General features: G+C 44.1%; 2 protein-coding genes and 1 long non-coding RNA gene across 3 annotated transcripts in view; 2 read left to right on the forward strand and 1 right to left on the reverse strand.

Moving 5' to 3' along the window:
• Positions 1 to 4,367, forward strand: part of LOC138994436 (uncharacterized) — a 36,475-nt gene extending 32,108 nt beyond the window's left edge. Inside the window, exons 5-6 of the long non-coding RNA XR_011468434.1 lie at positions 418 to 632; positions 3,991 to 4,367. This is a non-coding gene — a long non-coding RNA (uncharacterized lncRNA). The remainder of the gene's footprint in view (positions 1 to 417; positions 633 to 3,990) is intronic.
• Positions 4,368 to 4,920: 553 nt separating this feature from the next.
• LOC138994432 (leucine-rich repeat-containing protein 37B-like) overlaps positions 4,921 to 20,680 on the forward strand; it is a 73,327-nt gene continuing 57,567 nt past the window's right edge. The window contains exon 1 of the mRNA XM_070394359.1: positions 4,921 to 4,979. The gene's annotated coding sequence lies outside the window, so the exon portion shown is untranslated. The remainder of the gene's footprint in view (positions 4,980 to 20,680) is intronic.
• Positions 12,525 to 15,076, reverse strand: LOC138994435 (C-C motif chemokine 15-like). Its single transcript, XM_070394362.1, has 4 exons — positions 14,909 to 15,076; positions 14,056 to 14,103; positions 13,257 to 13,365; positions 12,525 to 12,850 (listed from the first exon to the last, which is right to left on the reverse strand). Exons 1-4 carry the CDS (start codon positions 15,003 to 15,005, stop codon positions 12,724 to 12,726), a joined length of 381 nt encoding a protein of 126 aa, XP_070250463.1. The 5' UTR covers positions 15,006 to 15,076; the 3' UTR covers positions 12,525 to 12,723.

Genomic DNA, 20,680 nt, shown 5'->3' on the forward strand with positions numbered 1-20,680 from the left:
TCTATAGCACTTTGGCTTAGGGTTTTAAGTCAGAGGCAGGGCTGTTTGTGGATGGAGTGGATTAACTGCTGCCCTGGCCTGCTTGGGTTGCATAAGTTCCTCCCCCCGCCCTCCCCCACCCCATGCAATACCCTCCAGATCTCTTGGCATCAAAGGGTCAGGAGGGGGACACCTTTGGGGCCTCCCCTGCCTTCCTCTCCAAGCTGGAAAGGGAGACAAGGACGGAGGCCCTGATGAGATATATGCCACAGTACAGAGCCGCCTGGGTTACCTATAGTACCTCCCACACCCCCGTCTCCCAACCTCACTGCATGCCCTATAGTGGTCCCTTCATGGGCTCAGTCTCTTCTAGGCTCCTTGGAGACATAGCTCCCTTGACTGACTGTGCTCCACCCATTGTCGTTTCTGGTCACACAGCCAGAGGGAAGAAAAGGCTGAAGGCGATCCAGAGGGGCCTCAACAATTCCGATGGGCCTTCTCCCTGCACCCATTTCCACAGGCCTGCACCTCCTGCCTGGCCCCAGCACCTCCCCACTCAGCTCTCCCTTCTTCCTTGGCTGCACTCCCATCGGAGGGGACAGTAGGGGCAGACCACTCAAGCAGCCCCCAGCTCCAGCTCTGTGCCTCACATGGTAGGTGCCCAGGTTCTGGACCCACGGGGAGGGGTGCTCTGCTCCAGGCACCTAGGCAACAGCCTGGGCAAGTGGGCTATTGCCCAGGCTGAGGTGGTGCCTAAGATGGAGCTGAGCTTGTCCAAGGCGGGCGGTAGCCAGAAGCCCCCCACCCCCACCCCCACCCCCATCCCCAGCCCCATCAGCTAAATGTGTATATGTGGATATGCTTTGGAAGTAAAAATGTTCTAGGGGTGGTTTAACATATACCAGAAGCACATAAGGAAATGTGATAGGTGGATTTGAATCAAGGGAAGTTATTCTGATACTAGTAGCCCATCCTGCGATATCGCGCACAGTAGGCCGCCCGCTGGTTCTGTGGGAGCCGGTGGGGTCGGGGGAACCGAAGTGCACCGCCGGGAGCTGCACTGCTTCCAGGGGAGGCTGAAGCGAGCCGCTGGCGCCCATGGGAGCTGGGAGGGACCCAGGCCAGCTCCGAGGGAGGCCAGAGGGAGCAGCGCTGGTTCCACAGGCTACGGGCCCACCGTCTCCTCTCCGGGCCTATGCTCTGTTGTGGAGGCTGCGAGCCAGCCCCCCTGTCCTTGTCCATGTCCGCTCCGGCTCCAGGGGGCCGGCCGGAGCCGGGGCACTGTGGCTCACCAGCCCACATGTCTCTGTCTGCACTCTGGGCCTCACCTGCGCAAAACCTCCTCCTGTATAGTCCTGACCCCTTATGGCATCCTGGACTAATTTGCATATTTCCTTTTTTATATATATACATATATATATAAAGTTTCTCAAGATATGGTAGATGCAAAACAAAATAAACAGGCTCAGTTATGGTAAAGATTGACTTTGTCAGGAAAGATTCTAGCCCAGGTCATGACTACCTGCCATAAACTGCTTTTACTTAAAAGTTTTAATTTCAAACCATCCTTTGTGGTTACTTCAGGTCAGTGTGGCTTAGTTGGTTGAACTTTGTCCCATGCATCAGGAGGTGAGGGCAACTGCCCAGTTTCAAATTCAATTCCAGTAGGAGGGCAGGCGGTAGGCAGCTAATCTCTCCCCCCCCCCGCCCCCTTCTCCCTCTGTCTTTCTCTCCCCTCCCTTTTCGTTCCTCTCTCTGAAATAAAAAAAAAAGTAATAAATAATCAAGCATCTTCTTTTTAAAATATATTTTTATTGATTTCTTTTACAGAGAGGAAGGGAGAGGGATAGAGAGCTAGAAACATCGATGAGAGAGAAACATCAACCAGCTGCCTCCTGCACACCTCCCACTGGGGATGTGCTCGAAACCAAGGTACATGCCCTTGACCGGAATCGAACTAGGGACCTTCCAGTCCACAGGCCGACAATCTATCCACTGAGCCAAACCGGTTTGGCAAAGCATCTTTATAAAGAACAACAAAAAACCCCTCCCAACTGTTGGCCAGCTATCAAGGAGTTGCTGGAGATAAAGAAGAGTGTGTGAGCAGTAACTGCCTACGACTTCCCTCCTCAGGACTTTATTTCAGGAAACGTACTGGTGGGGCCACTGCTCCATTCACTTGTCCTGCCTCAGCCTCTGTGGATCCCGCTGCGGGTCATGTGTGTGCTCCTCGGCTCCCTCCAGCTCAGCCCAGCACCAAACCTACCTACTTCCTTCTGTATCCAACACAGATCCTTGGCTGCATGATGCCAAGTGATAATGGTTCCTCCACTCCTGTAAAGAGAGGAGAGTCATTACTAAATCACATTAAGTCATGAGATTTAAATGCCTGAGTGAGTAAAATAAATTGCGTGAACAAGATTTAATAATAGACCTAAATGACCACAGATAAATGCTGGTGGCTTAGCAATATGGGATGCAGAATGGTGCCAACCACACACAGGACAATAGCACAGCGTCCCCCAGTCAAGCAGTGGGACAGGGAAACAGCCCAGCATGTTTTGTGGCAGGAGAAAGCAGGAGAAACTCAGAATTCATGTTTATGTGTCTGTTTCTAGGAGGGCTTTTGCTGGAGAAAACGGCTGCCTTGGCTAAGGGATACGTTTAGATCTCTCAATGCCACATACAAGCAAAACATGGCACAGAAGCTACAAAACAAGGATTGTCTAATGAGGATGAGATTTTCAATAAGAATAAAGGGTAAATGAGGACAATTTGGAATTCTTATCTGAAATGGTTAGGTAGGGTTCTAGGCACAGTGCAAGGGCCTCCAGTTCCTATGTGGTTAATTGGTTTGTGGATGCTGTTCTCTTGGTGCCTGCCCAAGTGACCTCCCAAAGTTCCTTACTGAGAATGAAAGCAAGTGTTTTTCTCTGTGTTGACCAGTGAGCCAGCAAATACATAGTGTGTTTAAGGCACAGCCTGGGAATGGGGATCAGTGAGTGTGGGGAATCCAGGAGGTGAGGAGAAACAAATGGATCATCCTGGAGACTCATTTCCTGTCCCCTTTCAGTAGCTCACCAGATCGCTAGCTCAGCAGGTACCAGCACGTAATGGAAAAAGAGCCCCCTGTTCTGATGAGATCATTTCTTTCATCTAACAGCTTGCATGGTGGTGGTATAGATGTCCCTGCCTCACCTTCCCTATAAGCGTGATGCATTCCATGCAGGCTCCATCTCCACAGAACCTGTAGCCATGGGGCACATGGTCCAACTAAGTCTGGCCTAATCCCCTTCTATGGAAGCTTGGGGATTGAGTAAATTCTGTTATGTTCTTTTAAATATTTTAAAAGATTTTTTTTAAATGTGAGAGAGAAGGGAAAGAAGGAGAGAAGAACATCGATATGAGAGCAAAACATCGATTGCATGACCTTGCCAGGGATTGAGCCTGCAACCCAGGCATGTGCCCTGACCAGGAATCCAATATACAACCTTTTGGGTACGGGAGAACATACAAGCCTCAGAGCCACTCTGACCAGGGCTCTGTTATTCTGATTGGAAGTTTCCCCCAAACACTATATTGACACATTTGTCCTCTTCATATTCTTGGTTCAAGGAATTTTGTGCCCACAAACATCTATAGGTTGTTAGCATGGCTGCTATACAGAGGAAGACTTGGATCCTGGGGTTAAGTCCCCAACCATTACAGGGGCATCATTTGTTAATATACGAGCTCAAAGGGTCTCAATTCTGTCTCACTAAACCCCTGTATTAGGCCTCAGTTTTTCCCCATATGAACCTGTCTACATGATTATATGTAATTGTTTGTATATACATAGACTCTGGAAAGATACACAAAGACTGGGTGAAGAAATTGGATGGCTCTTGGACAGAAGTGGAAGAGTGACTTCTGTACTTTTTGCATTTTTCTTATTTAAAAATTGTGGTAAAATGCACATACCATAAAATTTACCATCTTAACCTTTTAAAAGTATATTTTTATTGATTTCAGAGAGGAATGGAGAGGAAGAGAGAGAGAGAGAGAGAGAGAGAGAGAGAGAGAAGAAGAAGAAGAAGAAGAAGAAGAAGAAGAAGAAGAAGAAGAAAGGAAACATCAATAAGAAAGATGAAAATGAGGTAACAACAATGAGAAAGAATCATGATTGGCTGCCTCCTGCACACCTCCTACTGGGGACTGAGCCTGCAACCTAGGTATGTGCCCTGACTGTAGCAAAAGGTATTTTCTAAAAAGCTGGAGCACATTCTGGGAAAATGGCCTAGAAACTTCAGAAACAAAAGTATCTAACATAGATTCTTTAGTTGCTTGTGTTGCTATGTTGCAAAATCTTTCATTTCTGCAAATTTAGCAGGGTATGGAATGTAAATATATAAAACTGTATGGGGTTTTTCTAGGCTAATATGCAAACTGTCTCCTCCAGATTTTGACTGGGAGACCTTAAGTTCAATGGCTCAGTATGATGTGCTCTGACAACCAGGCAGCCCTGGCCCCGCCCCCACCCACGTGCTAGTCCACCCAGGCAGCCCTGGCCCCGCCCCCACCCACGTGCCAGTCCACCCAGGCAGCCCTGGCCCCGCCCCCGCCCACCTGTGACCCATCTAGGGCTCTGCTCACCTGGCAGCACTTCTGCTCCCCTGGTGGCGCTTCCTGGGCCGGAAGAGGTGGCTGAGGTGGGGACCTAGATGATGCGGGGGGGGGGGGGGGGGGGGGGGGGGGGGGGGGGGGCGGCCGGGGCAGCAGTCATGGGAGGTAGCAGCCGCCAGCTCCTCCCCCACCTCCCCCGACCCGACCCCCAGCGCCAGGGGCCATAAGGGGGTCCGTGGCTCAGGCCCAATGCTGTGTGGTGTACGTTGACCACGAAGGAGAAGAGGACGATGAGGCCGGGATGCAGAGGAGGCCCTGAATTCCGAGGACGCCTAGGAAGAGGACGACACAGCCAGTGGCTGCAGGGAAAGCGGCTTCAGGAGGCACAGCGCCTGCAGGTACCCACCCAGCCCATGGCTGCGGGCTCCTGCCCACCTCCTCTGCCCTCACCCGAGCTCTCCCAAACCCGAACCCCAACCTCCACTCCCCCGACTGAGGGGAAATGCCAGGGCACATCGAGTGACACTCACACACAACAAAAACAAACACAACACAACAGCACACCTACATCTACCAGAGGACAGAGGCGCATTGTTCATGGAGGTTGCCTTGTTGCAGTTTGCAGGCCACATACTGGCTCGCTCTTTCTCTGCCCCCTGCCCTCCCATTTTCCTCTTCAAAATTTGCCCCAGTGCAGTGTCTCCATGAGGCAGGACTGAAACTTTGGCACATGGATCCATTGCATTCATTTTTTCTCCCCTTGTGTTGGTTTGGTATTTTGGGGATGAAAGAAGCCTCTTGATTTGCAAACCTCTCTGTGTTTCTAATGTGGTTTCCTTTAGGTTTTTATTATGTATCTGTTCTTTAAAAGGGATTTGAGGATTTAGACACGTTGTCTACCTCCATTCTCTCTCTCTCTCTCTCTCTCTCTCTCTCTCTCTCTCTCACTCACACACACACACACACACACACACACAATCTTGCTCCTCTTTGCACCCCTAGCTGTGAGGTTTTTAAATTATGTTGAGGAAATAGATCAGTTTGGTTTATGTCAACCTAAGAAATATTCACACCTGTAAGGATTTTTGTGAGTTTATTTGAGCCAAACTGACAATTGCTGGGAAGCAGAATCTCAAAGGCTTGAGAAAATGCTCCAGAGAATGGCAGTTTTGCACCTTATTTGATACATTACAATCCAAATAAGACTTACATGGGTTAAATCCATTGGTGATAGAATAAAAAGTAAAATGATAGACACATATTTCTTTTACATAGGTGGGTACAAGATAGTTAATAGTCAGCAGTTAATTCAATAACAGTGAGGGTAGTTGTGGTCTCCCCTCTGATGTGGCACCTGTGCTTTGAGGGGTTTAGAAAACGGAAATTACTTTGACATCCCAAAGGAATGTTATGGTAGATGCAAAAAGACAACACACAGACTTAGTTAAGGTGAAAATTGACCTTTGTCAGGTAAGATTCTAGCCTAGAACATGACTACTGCTTTTAGTTAAGAAGTTTTAATTTCAGCCTCAGCTAGTTTGGCTCCTTGGATAGAGCGCTGGCTTGTGGACTAAAGGGTCCGGGTTTGATTCCCAGTCAGGGCACATGCCCAAGTTTTGAGCAACTGATCAATGATTCTTATCCTTGATGTTCCTCTCTCCCTCTCCTCCCTTCCTGTCTGAAATCAATAAAAATATATATTTTAAAAACGTTTTAATTTCAGACCATCCTTTGTGGTTATTTTAAGTCTCTGCGTTTGTAAGGCTGCCACACAGGCCTCCCCTGAACTAGTCAGGTTTAGCATGTGGCCCCTTTTTGCCCACAGTTGTTGGGGGAGCCTTATCTGGTTGTGTTTTTATTCTTAAATGCTAATGAGCTTCTGTTATAGTTGCTGGTGAATGGCTGATTAAAAAGCAAAGCAGAAAAAAAAAAAGCAAAGCAGAAAAAAAAAAGCAAAACCAAAACAAATGTGAAAATTCATCCAATTCAGTCATTTTGGTGAAATCCAGAATTAAAGTAAGAAATCATAGAATTAGGCATCTTACTAATTTGATCCTTTTGCTTTGCCTGAGAAACAGTTTCATGAGTTGTACAATTGATCATGCAGATGTAATTACTGAAGATGAACTTTTGGACCAGCTTCTAAGTCACACAGCAAAAGTATAGGGGGATTTATTAGGAAATGACTTTTTCTTTTTATCCCATTTCAAAGGATAAAAGTCCTTCCTGGATCTGCAATGAATTTATCCATGGTGACTCCTCTCCAGGTTTCTCATCAGGAAGCTTCTCTAGCCTGATGCTGAGATGCTTTTTGTTTTTGTTTTTACCACGCAATTGTTGCTTTGTATTAAATATGTAGTTTTATTATCAGAGAAATGCGTGGAGCGGAGGAAATGGCAGATCTGCTAATGTTGTTACCACTCAGATTTGGGTTCTAGCAGACTTTGTGATCTAGAGGGTAGACATTAAATATATGATTTAGTGGGAACAGTGGACAGGTGTGTGTGTGTGTGTGTGTGTGTGTGTGTGTGTTTGGATGTGTGAGTGATGGAGACATGGATACAGAGGAGGACATGAGAAGAAAGGTTTGAATGAAAAAAGAGCAGAGGTCACCAGCCTTAAATAAAAATTAGGATATTTTCATGGCACATTTACCCAGGTTTTCCATATATATATTTCTGTGCAGTAAATAGTTGTAGTTATTTTGCATTTTGATTCAGAAATAACCTTTACAACCAGGCCGGCATGGCCTAGTGGTTGAAGGTTGACCTGTGAATCAGATCACCAGTTTGATTTCTGGTCAGAGCACATGCTGGGGTTGTGGGCTAGATCACCAGTGTGGGGCATTCAGGAGGTAGCTGATCAATGATTCTCTCCCATCATCGATGTTTCTCTCTTTCTCCCTCCCTAAGATCAATAAAAATATATTAAAAACAAAAAGAAATAACTTATATTTTTTCAAAATTCTCAGCGAAAATAATTTGAAAGAATTACACAAGGATTCATTTGAAGTCCTGCTATTCTTCAAGTATTTGCAAGTTAATTATAAATTATACTTATTTATGAGTTTTTAGTAATATGTAAAATAAAAAAGGGGTTCAAATCAGGTAATCTCTACAATTTCTGCCAGGAATAAAATTCTACAATTCTGTAAGTTGTGTAGTGCTCCAGCCCATCTCTAGCATTTAATATCTCCCATGCATTTTCAATTTTATAATCATATAGACAAGGTATAGACAGGAAAAACTTTTTAATTATAGAGGTAAAGTGGTAATGAGGTCTCAATTATTATACACATTCATATGAGCCTTGTTATATAAGTGTTCATATACCATCTGCTTATATTTATATTTATATTTAGGGCCCATGGATGAGATTGGGCCTATGGTGTGTGTTTTTACAACCCATAATGTTTTTGACACTTTTGAAGGGCTGTAAAAGAAGAGAGGAATTCAGCTTAACCTCAACTTGTCTTCTATAGGACAATAAATATAGAACACTTGCATTAATTTAAATGCCATTAACTCAGAATTTTTTTATAATATACCAGTAATCTAAATTAGATGAACATTTATACATTAAATGTTTAATTAATCAGATGAGTTATGTAAACAATATTATTAAGAACATATTAAGTTACCAAGAGAGCAGACTGGTGTTAAGGATTTCAATGTAGGAATTGTTATACTAATCCTATCTAATAATAGACAAACATAGTAATTAACCATACCTTCACTATGCCTCCCATTGGTTAAATAGCAAGATATGCAAATTAACCAACCAAGATGGTGGCTGGCAGCCACACAGCTGAAGCGAGCAGGAGGCTTGCTTGCTCCAGTGATGGAGGAAGCCAAGGTTCCCCGCCTGCCGTGGCCTGGCTCTAAGCTACACTCAAAGCAACAAAGTTTCAACTATAGAAGGTAAATAAACCCCAGATACCTCCTTTCAGCTGGCCATGGCCACGGAGCTGGAGCGAGCAGGACCCAGCTCTTAGCTCCAGTGATGACAACAGAGTTTCAATTATAGAAGGTAAATAAATCCCAGAATAAAAAAGAAAAAAAGGAGAAGCTGGGAGCTTCAGTCGCAGGTCAGCCTGAAAACGGCCCTCAGCCCCTCACCCAGACTGGCCAGGCACCCCAGTGGGGAACCCCACCCTAAAGGGGTGTGGCTAGCATGAAAACAGCCATCAGCCCCTCATCCAGGCTGGCCAGGCACCCCAGTGGGGACCCCAACCCTGAACGGGGTGTGACCAGATGCAAACAGCCATCAGCCCCTCATCCAGGCTGGCCAGGCACCCAAGCGGGACCCCCAACCTGATCCAGGACACCCTTCAGGGCAAACCAGCCCACCCCCACCCGTGCACCAGGCCTCTGTCCTATATGTTAAAAGGGTAATATGCAAACTGACCCTAACAGCAAAAAGACTGGGAATGACTGGTCACTATGACACACACTGACCACCAGGGGGCAGACACTCAATGCAGGAGCTGCCCTCTGGTGGTCAGTGCGCTCCCACATGGGGGAGCTCTGCTCAGCCACAAGCCAGGCTGATGGCTGCCAGTACTGCGGTGGTGGTGGGAGCCTCTCCTGCCTCCTCAGCAGTGCTAAGGATGTCCGACTGCAGCTTAGACCTGCTCGCTGCTGGCAAGTGGAAATCCCCCGAGGGCTGCTGGGCTGCCAGAGGGATGTCTGATTGCCAGCTTAGGCCCAATCCCCCGGGGAGCAGGCCTAAGCCATCAGATGGACATCCTCTGAGGGGTCCCAGACTTTGAGAGGGCACAGGCCGGGCTGAGGGACCTCCCCCCCCCCCCTCCAAGTGCACAAATTTTTGTGCACCGGGCCTCTAGTATTAAAAATAAATGTTTAAAATGATTGTTAAGCCCTAGCTGGTTTGGCCCAGTGGATAGGGAATAAAGGCTCCCAGTTCTGATTTCTGTCAAGGGCATCTGCCTGGGTTATAGGTTTGATCCCCAGTAGGGGGCGTGCAGGAGGCAGCCAATCAGTGATTCTCTCTCATCATTGGTGTTTCTATCTCTCTCTCCCTCTCCCTTCCTCTCTGAAATCAATAAAAAAAAATAGTTAAAAACTAAAATGGTGGTTAAGCCCAGCCAATATGGCTCAGTGGTTGAGCAGTGACCCATGAACCAGGGGGTCATGATTTGCTTCCCAGTCAGGGCACCTGCCCGGGTTTCAGGCTCAATCCTGGGGGCTATTCTCTCTTATTATGCTTCAATCTCCCTCTCCCTCTCCCTTTCTCTCTCTGAAATCATGAAAAACATAATTTAAAAATGATGGTTAAGTGGTATAGTTAGAAATGTCTACATAAGTAAATATATCAAAAATGCCCCTAACGATACTAATTACAAAATAAAAATCTCTTCATCCTCCTTTTCAAAGATGAAATGCTTGCCTAATAATTCTATTTATTGAGATATAAGGAGATGTTCTTTTCTATAAAAACTCAGTTATGATCCTTTGTCCATAGCACCTAGAGCTTTGTATGTCATTATCCTTATTAAGCTAATTAATGGTGCTCTTTAGCAAATGGATTCTTTTTGGCTTAAGGGAAGTGATTATAAGGAGCCTCACATGATACTAAAAATAGCCCTTTGAATTATCAAACCTTTCAAGGGACAACCACTTTTGTATTGATCTTCTTGGGTACCTCTGCCATCTGGGTTCTAAGCCTGACAAACAGTTTGGAGGAAGACAAATGAGATAACTAACTGCTCAGTAGATTAGGTCATTCATTACTTCTACTGTGAAATACACTGTCAGATAATTATTTCATGCCAGCATAAGTATTCCCAGTCATTAAAAAATGCCAATCAATAAATAAGTTAGCCCTAGCTGGTTTGGCTCAGTGGATAGAGTGTCGGCCTGCAGACTGAAGGGTCATGGGTTCATTTCGGGTCAAGGCATGTACCTTGGTTGTGGGCACATCCCCAGTGAGGGGTGTGCAGGAGGCAACTGATCGATATTTCTCTCTCATGGATGTGCCTAACTCTCTATCCCAATCCCTTCCTCTCTGTAAAAAATCAATTTTAAAAAAGCCAACCAATAATCAAGTTAGCCTTAGCTGTTTTGGCTCAGTGGATAGAGCGATGGCCTGAGGACTGAAGGGTCCCAGGTTCAATTCTGGCCAATGGCACATGTCCAGGTTGTGGGTTCGATCCCCAGTAGCAGGCATGCAGGAGTCAGCCAACCAATGATTCTCTCTCATCATTGATCTCTCTCTTTCTCTCTCTCTCTCTTTCTCCCTTCCTCTCTGAAATCAATAAAAATATACTATAAAAAATAAACTAGTGAAAAGAGAATATGCTAGGCGCTGTAACTAGTACTGTAGACACAAAGATGGGTAAGACAGGGTCCTACCCTTCTAGTAACTCATGATCTCACAGGAAACATAAACATAAGCTCAGGGCATAGTGCATAAGTCCTTAGGTATAGTACACTGAGTTCTGTGGCAAAATTCCTCTCTGCAGCAGGAATATTTTCTCTATATGATTTTCTATCTCTGTATCGACTAAGTCACACAGAACTCAGATTTTTGGCTGAGTATGCCTGGGTGCTTTTTGTTTTTCTAGAGATTGATCCTCATATCCTCTTGGTTTTTCAAGCCTTTTGAGATGAATACCTATAAAAAGGAAGCTCGGGCAAAATCTATTTACTTCAAACCATTAATCTATTCAGCCTTTATGATCGACGCATAGAAAAGCTTTCTGGTTGTTTAGAATTCAGTGCTTTCTTCTGAGTTTTATGAGAGAGTTGACCAAGATTTACTAATTGTAAATATAAATGTATAGGCTTTAAAGGTATGGATGTAAAACTGATATTAACTTCAACTTGAAATGTTTTCCTTAATGTCCTTTAAGTTTAAAGACGACATCTTTTAGGAAGTATATCTATTAAGAAAAAAACATTCCAAATGGATATAAGGCAACAGGATGACTGCATGCCTTTCAATTACATTGGGAAATTGTCTAAAAGGCCCACCCCAGAACACCTTTCATCTGTGAGGGGTGAGGAGCATGAACTTTTGATTGATGCTCTATTTACTTTGATCAGACCACTTACATGTTAACTTGTAAATTTTTGTCCAGCACTGATGAAAATGTGTGGGGTTTGTTTATTTTTCGGTAGAAAAGATAATTGCAAAAGTTACAGTTATATTGCAATATTGAATATTACTTCACTTTTCTCTAAGTTAACCAAATTTCAGAATGCCACCCCCACCTAACTGTATAAATCTCTGTTCCTCAGGTGATAATAGAATCAGTATGGTTCCCTCATTAATAGGTGAAGTACATCTTTGACATATATGCGATCTGTCAAATTTGAATGAGACATGTTTTTAAAATTTTTATTTATTTTTTATGCCGAAACCGGTTCGGCTCAGTGGATAGAGCGTCGGCCTGCGGACTGAAAGGTCCCAGGTTCGATTCCGGTCAAGGGCATGTACCTGGGTTGCGGGCAACATCCCCAGTGGGAGATGTGCAGGAGGCAGCTGATCGATGTTTCTCTCTCATCGATGTTTCTAACTCTCTATCTATCTCCCTTCCTCTCTGTAAAAAATCAATAAAATATATTTTAAAAAATTCTTACTCAATATTTATTCCCATTGACAGTGGAAAGGAGGTAGGGAAGGAAGAGAGAGAGAGAGAGAGAGAGAGAGACAGAGAGAGGGAAACTTCAATATGAGAGAGATACATTGACTCATTGCCTCCCACATGCGCCCCATCAGGGTCAGGATCAAACCTGCAAAACAGGTACTGCTGTTGACTGGAAGTTAAAACTAAGATCCTTTGGTGTGAAGGCCTACATTCTAACCATTGAGGCACGCTGGCCTGGGCTGAATGAGTCATGTTTTTAGCTTCTTAAAAAAAGTTAATCTGATGTCTCATTTTGAAAAACACACAAATCCAAAGTTCAGCAGTTCCTGCATTTCTTTTTCCTCTCAAAGGTCAAGTGAAGTTAAATTGGATGCGTTTTATTAATGCACAGTTTTTATAACCAGAACCGAATAGTAATTGTTGCTTTTGACAAAATAATTCTGGCCAAGAAGCTCCCAGGAGGTGAGAAAAGAGGGAATGGAGATGGGTGGCTGGGACCTAGTATCCCTTCTTAACAGTCAACAATTTGCTCAGTAGCTCAAATGAATCCTGCTGAGGTTCTCCAGAGCCTGATCCTGCTTCAGTTTCCTTACGCAATCCTGAACATCCGCCTTATAGGGGTTGGCACAGACACGCTGCTCCCATTTGGTAATGAAGCTGGGGAACAAAGAGGAGAAAGGTTACACATTGAGGAGGGTTCTACAAATAGAGATGGGGAGCCCCATCTTCCCGGCCCTTCAGATTCTCCACTCAGCCCAGCTTGTTCCTTTCTCTGTTGCAGGCACTGAGGGTGTCTCCTCTCTGAGACGCTCCCTCAGCCTGTGAGACTTCCTTAGTGACTCATGGGAGTTTCCCGGTGCAGACCTGCTCCTGCTCTCTCCTTCCTTTCCTAGCTTCCATCTTCAATGGGAACATCTCATATCTGATGCTCTGCAGGATCAGGATAAGAATGAGGACACAGCCTCTCTTGACCTTGAAGGATCCAGAGGATGAGACTTTTATGGGCATCCATCCATCATCAGGTCCCTCCTCCCAAGATATGGCTGGTATGCTTGGCACTTACATGACAGCAGGCTTGGAGCACCCACTGGTCGTTAAAAAGTAACTTTTCATGGATTTGCATCGGATTATTCGTGGTGTATAGGACAGGCAGCAGTCAGCAGGACGAATGCCTATAGTAAGGGAAAAGACAGTCTTTAGAAAAGACTATTTCCGTTCCTCCTTTCCTCAAAGTACTGGGGAGGGTGAGAAGACTCTGGGCTCAAAGGGCGTTCTTTCCTCCTCTACAGCATTTGCTGGCATCTCCTTGCTTCACACTTCCCCAGGTTGAGTTGTGTCTGAGGCACCCAGGCCAAGGACACAACAGGGCCAAGACCATTTCTCCCAGAAGTGGAAGGGTTTGATGCATGCAGGAGGCATCAGAGAGCACCCTCTCTGGTAGGTGAGCCTTCTCCAGGACAGGCAGGAGGAACAGAGGTCATCTGTGGAGGAGGAACCCATGGCCCAATCTGATCTTCCCTGTAGATGTTCACCATCCTCAGCACCCTTTCTCTTCCCCATGTCCTCTAAACAAGGTGAATGAAGCCACTGAGCAGATCTGTACCCACCAGCCGCTTTTAAATATGTTCTACTACTAAACATTTACCTTTTTAAAAACAACACATAAGTATTTTCACTGATTTTTACAAAGAGAAGAAGGAAGAGGGATAGATAGAAACTTGGATGAAAGAGAGTCTGCACAGCCCCTACTGGGGATTTAGTTTGCAACCTGGGCATGTGCCCTGACCCAGTATTGAACCAGTGACTTAATGGTTTCTGGGTCATTGCCCAACTGCTGACTTAGACTGGCCAGGCTCACTTACCAAGAGAGGGTCCTCTGGGATCCAACTGATGCATCACCATGCTTGGTTCTGTTTGGGATAAACAGAAGGAAAGAGAAGTCAGTGGGAGACAGCAGTTTCTAAGTATCTCTTCCTACCCATTTCTCAGTCTAACTCCATCCACTAGACTGGGAATCGAACCCGTGACCCTTCTGTCCGAGGGCCGATGCTCTAACCATTGAGAAAACCAGCCAGGGCTATATTACCTTTGTAAAACCTGAAAGATTCTGCATTCCAAAATACATCTAGACCCATGGTTTCCAACCTTTGTTTGGCCATGCCCCACCTAAGCATCTCTAAAATCCTGATGCCAGGATTTTAAAGATGATTCAATGTATTAATATCTATAAGACAATTAGAGCAGTGCCTGCTTGTACATAGACAGTGCTAGATGCTAGTTTTTAAAAATAGAATGATGAGGTGGACTTAGGTGAGTCACTTGTCCAGATTGTCCCATTTCTCCTTCAAAATGATAGTTTCACTCCACATGGTATATAATAGTTCTAACGTAGGGTTCTATGCTTCTTTCTCCAGATTTATAATTTTAGTACAGTTCTTTTGATATTCTACATATAGTCCTATATAAGCTAAGAGAAAGTATCAAATAATTCTGGCTATGAAAAGGGAGAGAATTGTTTCCCCAAGTGAAACCAATCTTCTGTATGTGGTTTTTCCCAAGGACCAAAAGCTGCAGAAAAAGGTCTATACCTACTGCTACTGCTTTTAAACAAGTGCCAGATTCACCTCTATGTTGCAGGAGAGTGTCCCTCTGTGTCCTCCCTAACTGCAAGTTACCGTTCAGTTGGTCCCCAGTGAGAAGGCTCATGGAACTCACCATCATCCCCGGATTCCTGGGCCAGGGATCCATGGGCAGGGGACCCAAGGGTAGCAGCAAGGATGAGGAAGGAGAGAGCAGCTGCAGAGACCTTCATCTCCCCAGTGTGCAGACAGTGCTGGCCTGAGGATCCTGGGCTCTTTGCTCCCTGATTCCCCTGGACCGAGCTCAGCCTTTGTATTTATAAGAGGAGGATCAGGAAGTCACAGGGCAGAAGAATGCTATTCTTTGGCTATACAATCAACAACAGATATTTCTAAGAAAGGGAACAAGCCTGGGAATGCAATAGGAAGTTGGGGTAACAATGATTTGGGGCTTTCCCTTCTGCCCAATGGATATAGGCAAGAGTGTCAAAATTGGTGACAAGGACCTTAGCCAAGACAGGAATCACATCCTATGCCAGTGATGGTGAATCTGTGACACGCGTGTCAGAGGTGACATGCGAACTCATTTTTTTGGTTGATTTTTCTTTGTTAAATGGCATTTAAATATATAAAATGAATATCAAAAATATAAATCTTTGTTTTACTATGGTTGCAAATACAAAAAAATTTCTATATGTGACACGGCACCAGAGTTAAGTTAGGGTTTTTCAAAATGCTGACACGCCGAGCTCAAAAGGTTCACTATCACTGAGTCCTATGCGGATCATGAAAGCCCTATAGGAAGAATGTTAACGATTTACTGAGGTCTGTGGTTAAAACAGCTTCGCCCCTTAACTTCCCCTTCCTCTCTGTAAAGGAACTCCTTACTTTCTCTTTGTAAAGGTCATGTATGTATATATTAGAGTGCAATCTTTACTTTTTCCCAACTCCTTTTTGCAGAAAGAATACCTAGTTTTTGTTTACAGTCAACAGGAGTGACCATATTTTATTAAAGATCCTTCCTTAGGAGATTTGGTTAATCTTCTAAATCAGAGTTTTTCCCTCAGGAATTAACTACATTCAAGTGCACCAAGAGCCTATTATCAGGGGTGATCACTAGAAGGAATGCTCTAACACAATGTTTTTTAACCTTCCTAATGCCCCGAATCTTTAATGCAGTTAGTTCCTCATGTTGTGAAGAATCATAATATTATTTTTGTTGCTACTTCATAAATGTAATTTTGCTACTGTTATGAATCATAATGTAAATATCTGATTTGCAGAATGTATTTAGGCGACCTCTGTGAAAGGGTCCTTCGACCCCCAAAGGGGTCGCGACCCATAGGTTGAGAACCGCTGCTCTAATGTGTAAACCTGGTTGTGTGACTCCTCACCTAGAATATTTACCCTGAACTCCTCTCTTTGTTTCATATCCCACATTCAATCCATTAACAAATATGTTGGCTTTTCTTTGGGAAATATGTCCAGCATCTTATTCCTTACCACCTCTACTCTCTCCACCTGGTCCAAGCCATCCTTGTCTCTCACTGAGATTCTGTCCTTGCCCCTCTTTAGTTCGTTCTGCACATTGCAGCCATAGTGACTTTGTTAAAAAGGAAGTTAGATCAATTCAATCCTGTTTGAAACCCTTCAATGGCTTCTTAAAAAATATGTATTTCAGAGAGGAAGGGAAAGGGAGAGAGATAGAACCATCAATGATGAGAGAGAATAATTGATTGGCTGCCTCCTGCACGCCCCCTCCCCTTCGGAATTGAGCATGAAACCCAGGCATGTGTCCTGACAGGGAATCGATCCATGACCTCCTGGTTCATAGGTCAACATTCAGCCACTGAGCCACATTGGCTGGACCTCCAATGGCTTTTTGATTCCACTCAGTGTAAAGCCCGATTCTTATACTGAATTATAAGCCCCTGTGTGATCTGATCCCTGTTTGCTCTCTATTATAAGCTCCTATAAGCCACTTTCTGGGCCCTGGGGATACAGAGACAGACAAGAAAGGCAACATCCCTGCTCTTCAGATGCTGAAAATATAGTGGGGCAGACAGACAAACAAGGTAGTAGAAGATGGCGTTCAAAGCTAAGAAGGAAATAAACCATATATAATATGATAGAGAATGCCTGAAGGTTTGGTGGAAGTTGCATAATAAGCTGGAGAGGGGCCCATTGGGAGGGGGTATCATTTCATCTAGAACCTGCTTGTTGAGAAGGAGCCAGACTCACACAGTTTAGGGGGGAGGAAACAGCAAGGGCAAAGACCTGGAGGTGGCAATGGGCTTGGTGCATTTAAGGAACAGACAGAAGAGTGGGCTCCTGGAGAGAAAGAAGTGAGGGTGAGAGTGATAGAGATGAGGTCTGTTGTCCAGGTTCTTATGGTCTGTTGACTTAACACTTTGCATTGCATTTCACAGCCCTCTCGTTCACATGGGCACTGCAGGTAGTTACAAAGCAAGCCAATATGGCTCATATTCCAGTGGACCTGGGTAGCTATCTCCTTGAGAGTAGGTGGGTGGATTTAACAAGAACACTTGTCAGTTGGTTTAAGGAACACCAGGGAAGAAAAGACCATGGTTGCCTTCCCCCTTAGACTTGATTCTCCCTCCCCTAGGAGAGGGCCTGAACTGCCTTCTTTCTCTCAACAAACGGAGAGCATACTTAGGGAGAGAAACTGACACTTAGATGGATGCCTCTGATGACTGTCTTTCTCCTCTCTACAGACTGTGGGCTACTGTGTGTGCAGGAGGGGGAGAGTGGCAGTCAGTGGCCTTTTTCTCTGTGGCTACAAGAACATCCTATGTGCAGATGCAGGAGACACACATGGTTAAGAGGATGGACGAAGGTGACGTGTACCATTGGTTGTGTCTTACAAAGTTACTGAGAACACTGAGTCATCTGTCTTTCAAGCTTTGGTCTTTGGTAGGCAACATCCATCCTCCTGGAGCTTCAGTCTTGCTTAACTGACTCTACTTTCCCAATTCAAAGGAGAAGGACTGAAATGGGGGAGGGGAACTTGGGTTAGATTAAGGCTCAAAATTTGTTATTGTTTTTGCACACTGTCCCATACAGCAATGATGATGATTAACATTAGATTGCACAGCACTTTCCTGTATTTTACCCTTTGCTGTTTGATCCCAGGGTACTTTTGTTTAGTTCTGAAGATCAGATATTTTGTTTGTAGCTCTTTCCACCCCACCCTTCCTCAGATGTTCCTGCCACCAGAGAGGGAAGGGGTCCATCCAGCCTGACTCACCCTAGCTGCGCCCATGCTGACTTGCATGAATACTTCCTTTTTAAAGTGCCAACAAAGGGTTTCTTACCAAGAATTGCATAGGTAGAGAATCTTACCACTCTTAAGTTTATGGAATCTGTCTTCTTTCCCCTTCCTCTTTGGAAAGCTGGTTGCTGTGTGCTTGTCTTCAATATTCTATAAGTTCTCTGCCTTCCAATATCCAGGATTATCAGTCTCTAACTGTATGTTGTCTCAGCTGCTAGAAAGGATTTCATTCAAGCAAGGAATGAGATGCCATACAATCTTCCTTCCCATGTTAGGCTTCATTTTCTTATTAACTGGGAATTGTGCCCGTTCTAGACTGTAATGGATGGAGAAGGTACATTATAAACTGGAGACCAAGTGTTCTTCCACCTCTTCAGTTAACACTCTGTCCATTCATTTACTCACTCATTTACTCATTCGTTTATTGTATAAATAATTATTGAATGCATACTATGAGCTGAGCACTGTCCACATATCAGAGATTTAGCTATAAACAAGATGCATTGGGTCTTCTATGAATTTAAGCAAGCATTGAGCCTTTGGCACTTCCTTCTTAAAACAAAACAAGACAAAGCAAAAGCTTTCATTATGATTCATTATTTTAAAAGCAACACTGTGGAGTCCAGCCAGTGTGGGTCAGTGGTTGACTGTTGACCTGTGAACCAGGAGGTAGAGTTCAATTCCAGGTCAGGGCACATGCCAGGGTTATAGGCTCGGTCCCCAGTGGGGAGTGTGCAGAAGGCAGCCAAACAATGATTCTCTTTCATCATTGATGTTTCTATCTCTTTCTCTTTCCCCTTTCCCATCTGAAATCAATACAAATATACATATATATATATGCAACACTGTGGAGAAATTCAGAAATACTTAAGCAAAAAGAAGTAAACAAAAATCCCCTGTTGTCCCACAGTAATAGTTTTAGATTTATCTTTGTGTTTTTTATCCCTAGATGAGATCATACCAACACCTCTCCAAATTAAAAAACAACAATTTTATAGCCCATGGTTTGACATACTATGAACAATTTTATTTCATTATAAATTTTTATATGTAATTTAAAATATTTTTTAAACAAAAATGGTGAATGCTATTTCTAGAATTTTGAAGAAAAATATAGAAGAGGAAAAAGCTCACTTTTACCACTGTTACTATTTTGGTGCACAATTTTCTGGGCAGTTTTCTTTATATAATCATTATAGGTATTATACCCATATAAAATTTAAAATGTTCTTTTCTGATTTGTATACTTATTTTTATTTAGTATTGAGTAGACATAAAATGTGGATTGAGAATAAAGGCTAACAATATGACAGGCATCCCTGCGCTCTCTACCCATATACCCCTATATAATTTTGTCCCCTTTCCCTTCTTCCTCTGAGCCATCTCTCTCCCTGATATTGTTTACACTGCACTCTTGATTATGCTTCTGAGATTCACCCATGTTACTGTGTGTAGTTGTAGTATGTTTGCTTTTACTCCTGCTGATATTTCAGTGTCTGACTATACCACAGTTTATTTTTCATTTGCCCCCTTTTATGCTTGCTAATGCCAGCAGGGCTGTTATGAGCATGCTTGTGAATGATTACTGACATACATATGCAATGGTATCTGCAGGATGTATGTAGGAGAAGGTTGGCTATGCTTACCTTTACTCTACAGATGACAACAGTCTTTTCCAAAGCAATAGGACTAATTCACATTCCCAGCAGCAGAGTACATGTATGGATTGTTCCACACCCTCTCTAATATTAACACTTCTCAAACCTCATATTTAATAAAATTTGGAGGGAGTATCCAGGATGGAGGGAGGGAAGAAGAAGGAAAACTATTCTATCCAATCCCAGAAAGCAGAACTGGGTACTCATAGTCAACAAGTATTGCTGGTTTGATGAATTTCTTACAGTGTCTGCCTAGACTCAGCTCATTGCAGCCAACGAAATCCCCTGTGTGACTGAAGGAAAAAAAAATAAAGGGAAGTAAGAGGGGCCCATGTGATCTCTCAGAACATTTAGTCAATAACACAATTCAAAATCAAAAAGGAATTAGAACCATAGAATAGCATGAATAAATTTAAAATAAATGTAAACAAAGCCCTAGAATATGTCTGGAAGAGGTATTTGAGGTCACATAGGTCAGATAGGTCACATAGAAGCCCAATCTGTTGGCATTTCTGGTGCTTTCCTTGTAGTTTCCAGACCCTCAAGAGTCTAATTTCAATTGCTTGTGTATGTTTGGACCTACACCTTTCTGGGATTGACACTGACCTTTCCAGTCTCTTACATGGAGGGAGCAATTGTGAGAGGGTAAAGTATCCTATCTAATAAAAGAGAAACATGGTAATTAGCCGTACCTCTGCTACCCTTCCCATTGGCTAATCAGGGTGATATGCAAATTAACTGCCAGCCAAGATGGTGGCCGGCAGCCAGGCAGCTTGAAGCGATCATGAGGCTTGCTTGCTTCAGTGACGGAGGACTCCAACGTTCCCCGCTGCCGGCCTCTGAGCTTGCAGTTTGAAACATTGTTACAAATATAAAAGCTAAACAAAACCCCAGAAACCTGCTTTCAGCCAGCCGGGCCTCAGAGCTGGAGTTGAAACAGTGTTTTGATTATAGAACC

Source organism: Myotis yumanensis, unplaced genomic scaffold (genome assembly GCF_028538775.1).
Source record: "Myotis yumanensis isolate MYYU_CA2020_CCGP unplaced genomic scaffold, mMyoYum1.0.hap1 SCAF_16, whole genome shotgun sequence".
In the NCBI taxonomy this organism is placed as follows: Eukaryota; Metazoa; Chordata; class Mammalia; order Chiroptera; family Vespertilionidae; genus Myotis; species Myotis yumanensis.

Excerpts from the sequence above, each read along its gene's own strand:
- LOC138994435 (XM_070394362.1), bottom strand. The coding sequence starts at position 15,005 with ATGAAGGTCTCTGCAGCTGCTCTCTCCTTCCTCATCCTTGCTGCTACC. Across the intron at positions 13,366-14,055 it reads TCCCAGAGGACCCTCTCTTG|GCATTCGTCCTGCTGACTGC; the intron begins GTAAGTGAGCCT and ends CCCTTACTATAG. Across the intron at positions 12,851-13,256 it reads TGCTCCAAGCCTGCTGTCAT|CTTCATTACCAAATGGGAGC; the intron begins GTAAGTGCCAAG and ends TTTGTTCCCCAG.